Source organism: Diachasma alloeum, unplaced genomic scaffold (genome assembly GCF_001412515.2).
Source record: "Diachasma alloeum isolate Michigan unplaced genomic scaffold, Dall2.0 Dall_scaffold_00211, whole genome shotgun sequence".
NCBI classification, from domain to species: Eukaryota; Metazoa; Arthropoda; class Insecta; order Hymenoptera; family Braconidae; genus Diachasma; species Diachasma alloeum.
In genome coordinates, this window is record NW_021680376.1 from 2,029,451 (window position 1) to 2,037,114 (window position 7,664).

General features: G+C 35.3%; 2 protein-coding genes across 4 annotated transcripts in view; one reads left to right on the forward strand and one right to left on the reverse strand.

Annotated features, from left to right (window-relative positions):
• Positions 1–421: 421 nt before the first annotated feature.
• LOC107036740 (transcription termination factor 5, mitochondrial) lies at positions 422–6,874 on the reverse strand. Of its 2 annotated transcripts, XM_015254884.2 has the most exons (6): positions 6,279–6,873; positions 5,947–6,080; positions 5,156–5,477; positions 3,532–3,771; positions 3,131–3,447; positions 422–717 (listed from the first exon to the last, which is right to left on the reverse strand). In XM_015254884.2, the coding sequence occupies exons 1-6, from the start codon at positions 6,543–6,545 to the stop codon at positions 426–428; spliced, it is 1,572 nt and encodes a 523-aa protein (XP_015110370.1). In that variant the 5' UTR covers positions 6,546–6,873; the 3' UTR covers positions 422–425. The 2 variants fall into 2 exon arrangements, with proteins under 2 accessions (XP_015110370.1, XP_015110369.1); XM_015254883.2 differs by having other exon boundaries at positions 3,131–3,771; positions 6,279–6,874.
• Positions 6,875–7,038: 164 nt separating this feature from the next.
• The window catches only part of LOC107036856 (cap-specific mRNA (nucleoside-2'-O-)-methyltransferase 1), a 6,986-nt gene continuing 6,360 nt past the window's right edge, over positions 7,039–7,664 (forward strand). Inside the window, exons 1-2 of one of the 2 annotated variants that reach the window (XM_015255075.1) lie at positions 7,039–7,227; positions 7,498–7,619. In XM_015255075.1, the coding sequence (XP_015110561.1) occupies positions 7,592–7,619 (28 nt within the window). In that variant the 5' untranslated portion in view covers positions 7,039–7,227; positions 7,498–7,591. Of the gene's footprint in view, positions 7,228–7,257; positions 7,429–7,497; positions 7,620–7,664 lie in introns of those variants that run through there. The other variant, XM_015255074.1, reaches the window with a different exon arrangement.

The following is a 7,664-nucleotide window of genomic DNA, read 5'->3' on the forward strand; positions in this document are numbered from 1 at the left end:
AGCATTTTACTGGTGAAAAAATAGTCAAAAAACTTGGATATCCTTAATTCCGTTAAGTTTTCCACCTAGAATTCCATTTGTCCATACCTCCTTTCTATTGACCATTTCCATCACAAACAAACTCTAAAGTAAAATCGACAACATCATAGATGTTGAGAAAAAAAACTCCAACAAAGCCCTAGAATTCTTCGTTAATTATTTTTTACGCGTGTTAGATTAAGACAATTTTCTTCTTTATCTCAAAATTTATAAAATTTATAAAATTTGGAAATAATCCTAGTTCTTCCAGACGCACCAAAGAAAAAAGTTCTCTTCTTCCAACTATCCAAAGTGAATTCCAGATGCTGCTGCTCTTATCGTCTCTACATTTAAGTGCTTACATTAAATATTTTGAATAAAACGTGTGGTTTAGAGATAGATCTATTTTACGGCAGTCTTTCTGTTTTATTTGTATTAATAAATAACAAAGTATTTACATCATTCAACGTATATTCCTTTTGATACTCTTTCCACTCTTCGGTTTCTCCATTCAACTCCTCAGGACTCTTTTTACTCAGCTTTTGATTGCTGTCCCACACACCGTCACCTGTGAAGTGGTATTCCCTCTCGATGTGGTATGCACACAGAGCGAGCAATTGACTCGGGGTGAAACGATACTTCTCGTCGATTTGTTTGTTCACTTCTATGAGCCTTGCCAGTGGATACTGGATTTTATCCCTGGAAATAGGGGGAAATTATATTAGTCATACGTCATGTGAATGGTCATGTGGAGCCATGCGGGCGCTATTTAATGTCAAATTATGGAGGACATCCCACATCCAGAGGAATGACGCATGAAAAAAATTGATAGAAAAACCTAGGGGTTTCTCTAAAAAATCTATTGAATTTTTATTAGAACTCTGTAGAAATTCTCTTGAAATTCTATTAGAATTCTATCGAAAAATTCTATTTTTTTGCGCCATTTCTATAGACGATTATGCAACTTTAACATGTCATTTTGTTAAGAGATATTTGACAGAAAAAAGTCAAAAGATTTTGATTTTTCTACAGAAATGCTTGGGCGTAAATTTATCAAGTTTTTTTTCCCCTGTATTTTTATGTTTTTCGTAACACGCACGAAAAAAATTAATAGAAAAACCTAGGGGTTTCTCTAAAAAATCTATTGAATTTTTATTAGAACTCTGTAGAAATTCTCTTGAAATTCTATTAGAATTCTATCGAAAAATTCTATTTTTTTGCGCCATTTCTATAGACGATTATGCAACTTTAACGTGTCATTTTGTTAAGAGATATTTGACAGAAAAAAGTCAAAAGATTTTGATTTTTCTACAGCAATGCTTGGGCGTAAATTTATCAAGTTTTTTTTTCCCTGTATTTTTATTTGTTTTTCATAACACGCACGAAAAAAATTAATAGAAAAACCTAGGGGTTTCTCTAAAAAATCTATTGAATTTTTATTAGAACTCTGTAGGAATTCTCTTGAAGTTCTATTAGAATTTTATTGAAAAATTCTATTTTTTTGGCGCCATTTCTATAAACGATTATGCAACTTTAACGTGTCATTTTGTTAAGAGATATTTGACAGAAAAAAGTCAAAAGATTTTGATTTTTCTACAGAAATGCTTGGGCGTAAATTTATCAAGTTTTTTTTCCCCTGTATTTTTATGTTTTTCATAACACGCACGAAAAAAATTAATAGAAAAACCTAGGGGTTTCTCTAAAAAATCTATTGAATTTTTATTAGAACTCTGTAGAAATTCTCTTGAAATTCTATTAGAATTCTATCGAAAAATTCTATTTTTTTGCGCCATTTCTATAGACGATTATGCAACTTTAACGTGTCATTTTGTTAAGAGATATTTGACAGAAAAAAGTCAAAAGATTTTGATTTTTCTACAGAAATGCTTGGGCGTAAATTTATCAAGTTTTTTTTCCCCTGTATTTTTATGTTTTTCATAACACGCACGAAAAAAATTAATAGAAAAACCTAGGGGTTTCTCTAAAAAATCTATTGAATTTTTATTAGAACTCTGTAGGAATTCTCTTGAAGTTCTATTAGAATTTTATTGAAAAATTCTATTTTTTTGGCGCCATTTCTATAAACGATTATGCAACTTTAACGTGTCATTTTGTTAAGAGATATTTGACAGAAAAAAGTCAAAAGATTTTGATTTTTCTACAGAAATGCTTGGGCGTAAATTTATCAAGTTTTTTTTCCCCTGTATTTTTATGTTTTTCATAACACGCACGAAAAAAATTAATAGAAAAACCTAGGGGTTTCTCTAAAAAATCTATTGAATTTTTATTAGAACTCTGTAGGAATTCTCTTGAAGTTCTATTAGAATTTTATTGAAAAATTCTATTTTTTTGGCGCCATTTCTATAAACGATTATGCAACTTTAACGTGTCATTTTGTTAAGAGATATTTGACAGAAAAAAGTCAAAAGATTTTGATTTTTCTACAGCAATGCTTGGGCGTAAATTTATCAAGTTTTTTTTTCCCTGTATTTTTATTTGTTTTTCATAACACGCACGAAAAAAATTAATAGAAAAACCTAGGGGTTTCTCTAAAAAATCTATTGAATTTTTATTAGAACTCTGTAGGAATTCTCTTGAAGTTCTATTAGAATTCTATCGAAAAATTCTTTTTTTTTTGCGCCATTTCTATAGACGATTATGCAACTTTAACGTGTCGTTTTGTTAAGAGATATTTGACAGAAAAAAGTCAATAGATTTTGATTTTTCTATAGAAATGCTTGGGCGTAAATTTATCAAGTTTTTTTCCCTGTATTTTTATTTGTTTTTCATAACACGCACGAAAAATTTTTTTAGAAAAACCTAGGGGTTTCTCTAAAAAATCTATTGAATTTTTATTGGAATTCTGTAGGAATTCTCTTGAAGTTCTATTAGCATTCTATTAAAAAATTCCATTTGTTTTTGTAAACAAATTCCTTTGGAATGAAAAAGAATTCATGCCGAGGGTTTACAATAACGGAAAAAGAAGCTGAAAAAGGAAAAATATATCTTTTCATTTCAAAAAAACATCGAGATACAGTTGGAAAGATAGTACACCCGGGCCTTCAATTTGCGCAATTACAGAGCTTCCATCCGGAAGTAAAAACCATCTCACCTAGAGTAAAGAAGTAACTGTATGTTCCTAAAAATATCATCAGCATCGAAAGACTTCAACAGGTACTGCATTGTGTCATGTATGGTGACCAAATCCACGTGCTTCCACATCGGATGCCTCTTGATCCCCTCCTGAATCTCATCCGTATCCCTCCTGAGATGTTTCTTCAGCATTACAGCCATTTCTTCACCCTTGAACCGATGCATCCCCGTCCGGAGATACCGATCGAAGCTAACTTTGGAACTCCCCAAGATATTGACTGATGCATTGCCGATGCTCAAGTAACGGAGATATTCCATGCGCCGTTGGACCCCATCCTTTGTCAGAAGAATTTGAAGTAAGCTTGGATGATCAATTAATACTTTAAGTTCCGGTGTGGTTTTTATTATTTCTAAACCAACCTCGACTGCGTCCGCATTCATTAGGAGTATTCGGGGGGTCTTCAGCAGTTGTTCGGATGTTATTCCAAAATCCTCGAGGGCTTGCTTGGTGATGAGAACGCTGTGGTATTTTATTTTGAGTAGGCATAGATGATTTACTAGCAAGTGTCTGATGGGAACTCCACAAATCTCGGGGATGTGGGTCAATATCTGTCTGAGATCGCCTGATGACACGTATGAGAGACATTTCTTCTCTCGAATCTGGAGGGAATAAAAGACGTTGACAGGATTTTGTGATGTGATGTTGAGGCATCCAAGTGCATGTTTTAGTTAACATTGAATTGAACGATGATTCCCAAGGAAACTATTTCATTGGAGAACATAAAATTTACAAAAATTAATGATAATCTATTGAATTTTTATTGGTACTCTGTAGGAATTCTCTTGAAATTCTATTAGAATTCTATTGAAAAATTCTATTTGTTTCTGCGCCGTTTCTATAGACGAGTATGCAACTTTAACGTGTCATTTTGTTAAGAGATATTTAGAAGAAAGTCAATAGATTTTGATGTATTTTTATTTGTTTTTCATAACACGCACGAAAAAAATTAATAGAAAAACCTAAGGGTTTCTCTAAAAAATCTATTGATTTTTCATTGGAACTCTATAGGAATTCTCTTGAAGTTCTATTAGAATTCTATTGAAAAATTCTATTTGTTTTTGCGCCATTTCTATAGACGATTATAGAGAACACAAATTTTCCAAAGATTAATGATAACATGATTCAATGAATTGTGGGTCTCAGCACTTTGAGGAGAGGCTGATCATTCGCGGGGAGACAGTGACATTTCAGGATGAGAATATCTCTCATAAAATGAGGCTGAATGATAAATATTTCGTTCGAAGTTACAGGGTTGCTGTCACATCGTCATTGTATTCTATTTAAAAATTAATTTCTTGCATTGGAGTATTGAATAGCCGAAACGACAAATAAATAGCAATTTCGTTGAACGATTCGTACAAATTTTTCGAACTAAAAATGTAGCTTTTTGGGTCTTGTTTTGCGTCAAACAAACATTTTTCCAGACCAAAACGGGCATTCAAGTGCTGAAAACGAGATTTTTTGCTTGTACAGAAAATAACAATTTACTGGAACAACCAAATGCATTTCTCAAATGTTTGAGACATGGTAATCATCAACAGTGAATTTTTTTTTCGCAGAAAAATTCCAAAACACGATTCTAGGACAGTTTTTCCCCGGACAAAATTTCCCGGACAAAATCTCCCTGAAAAAGGAATTTGCGATTAGGAAACCGGATCCGGCCAAAATAAATATAACGATAATGCTCAATTAAAGGGGTTTTTATTACTGAATCGCACAATAGAACACATGAAATTATCGAGTCTTTAGCCTCAATGAAATTACAAAAGAATTAAATTCATACGGATTGTTATTTGCGGAAAATTTACCCCTCAGAAGACTCGTTGAAAGGAATTTTTTCGAGGAAATTTCGCAAAAAGCAATTGTCCGGGGAGATTTTGTCCGGAGAAATTTTTTTCAGGGAGACTTTGTCCGGGGAAAAACTGTCCGACTACCCCAAAACACTTGGATACCCTCAATTACCACCTAAAGAAGACTATTTACCGATTGCACGGACATGCCAAGCTCATCATGGAGAATATCGAAGCACATTCGCAGCCTCGAGAAACTTTTGTACCTCAATTTAGTGACCATGGCTTGTAACAACCTGTGGTTGGTGTCCGGTATCTCTAGTCTCCACTTCAGCCAGTGGATCAAACACCGCTTTCTGTATTCTTTGACGGTCATGTAGTCGTTCACGTCAGTTAGAGCTGGAACGTCTGGGGGAGGTTCGTGGAGGTGGGAGTACAGATTTTCGGATATAACAGCATCATTTGGTATTTTCGTGTAGGCTTTGAACGTCGCGACGTGGGCTCTCGATGCACACCTGGATCAATCGTTCTTTATTTCACTATCACGTATGGAAAAATTCAATAGAAAAATATAGCGCTTTCTGTAAGAAATTATGTTGAATTCCCATTGGAACTCGATAAGAACTCTATTGGAATTCTGTTACAATTTTATTGAAAGATTCTGTCTGTTTTCTGCAGCAATTCGATTGAAAAATGATGGAATGCCTCTCCGCGTTTTTTAATAGATCTTTGTTTATTATTTATTTATAATTTATTCCGTTAGGCTTTTCAGTACTGCGTATGGAAAAAATTTAATAAAAGATCCTATTTTATTGAATATAAATTCTATTGGTTTATGAGAACAACGAGAAAGCTGCTCAGTTTTCGTGGCGTTATTAACAATTGAAAATAATTCATCATTTTAAATTGTTCATAATTACTCTTGCTTGTCACGTATCGAAATATTTGATTCTGTCTTCTATGAAAAATTCCAATACGACTTACGTTCTCAGCATTCCAGTTGAAATGTACTGCGCGCCCATCTCCTTCAACAATAAAATCCTATTCACTAAATCGTCCTCGCTCAACTCCAGGAACTTCAGATCACGAACGCTGTCCTGCAGGTCCACATCTTCCTTCTGCCCTCAACAGATTGAAATTAAAATGAAAATAGTTTTTCTACACGAATTCCATTAAAGAATTGTATTTCTTGGATCAATTCTATTGATGATTACAAAACTTTGCTGCGATATTTTGTTAATAAAAAGACAAAAGACAAAATTTAACAGATTTCCCCAGAAATAGAGGTCAAGCAATATCCAAACTGGAGCTCTCACCTGACATATATCACAGTTCCTGACAATCCTCTGTTGATCAATGCCAATAATACGCATGTTATTCCTGAGGAGGAAACCCGCGTGGTCCCTGTCCATCCCAAGATTGTCCGCCACCAATTGTTTATAAATTTTAAAATCCGTCGAGTAGAACCCCATGAAGCATTCCCTCCACCTGGACTGAAGTTTTGAATACATCCTCACGCAACAGCAATAGTCATGCTTCAAATTGCCAGCCAATAGAACTCTAGTTGTCACTACTCGGTGCATATTTCCTCGGGTCACGAAGTCATTTTTGTTTTCCAACAAATTGACACTATCGTTTTGATAACGTTATTACTCTCACTCAAAACAGCACGCATGGGATTTCTCCATTAAAATTCTCGGGCCAGGTTAGGTTCCGCAGGAAAATCTAACCTTGAGGGTCGATTGAAGTATTTACAATTAAATGTCTATGTTTACAATTGGGGAGTAGTTGTTGCAAAACTGAAACAGATGGCAGCGGAACGTCAGCCATTCCATTGGCCAAAGGAATCACGCACGAAAAAATTCAATAGAAAAACCTAGCGATTTCGCTTGCCCTCGCAATCTTTCGTGTCACATATTGACCAATCAGAATTAAGGATTAACGGTCAGGCAGTTTCGAGATATTTCGATAGAAAACAACTTCACGTTTCTTTCATCTTTAGTAAAATGGGATTTCACCGATGAAATCGGTGGATATATCGCAGCGCCGAAAACGGAATTTCCGGAAACTCGAAGCCGCTTCAGTAAACAAGAGGAGAATATTTTCGAGGAGAAGCTGACTCTCTTCATCTCGTGGGGCACGTGCTGACGATTCTGAGGGGAGTGAGAAGCCTAGCCAATCGAGAATAGTTTCAGCTGAAATTAATATTCTTCCTTCTTTCTCTCGTTGAGCCGCCCTCAGGACTGGAGAACGCGAGTGGAACTTGTAAGTGGATATTTCAGATATTTGGTGGAGTAAAGGTCGTTATATTGGAGGTTACATACGTATATTTTGGCATTTATCTCTGCAAGAGACACTGAGTATTGCGACTTGTTGGAAAAAGTTTTTTTATTCAGGGAGTTGCTTCGGTTTTTAAGAGTTGGGGATTGTTTTCGAGGGATTGAGATACATGAGGATGTAATCATGGTAGGGGGAATGGTTCAGTGGTGATGGGGGGTTGTGATGACAAGGGTGATGAGCAATGTATTGTTGCAGGGGCTCCTGTGACGTTCTTGGAAGTGGAGACACTACGTGGGTTTGGAGGGGTTTGAGCTGAACTCGACGATAGCAGAGACGTTCGCAACTCGAGATGTCGATAATGGAGTCCAGACTCAGTGGTATGTATGGAAGTTTTCAAGATATTAGGGGGGGGGGGGGGAAAA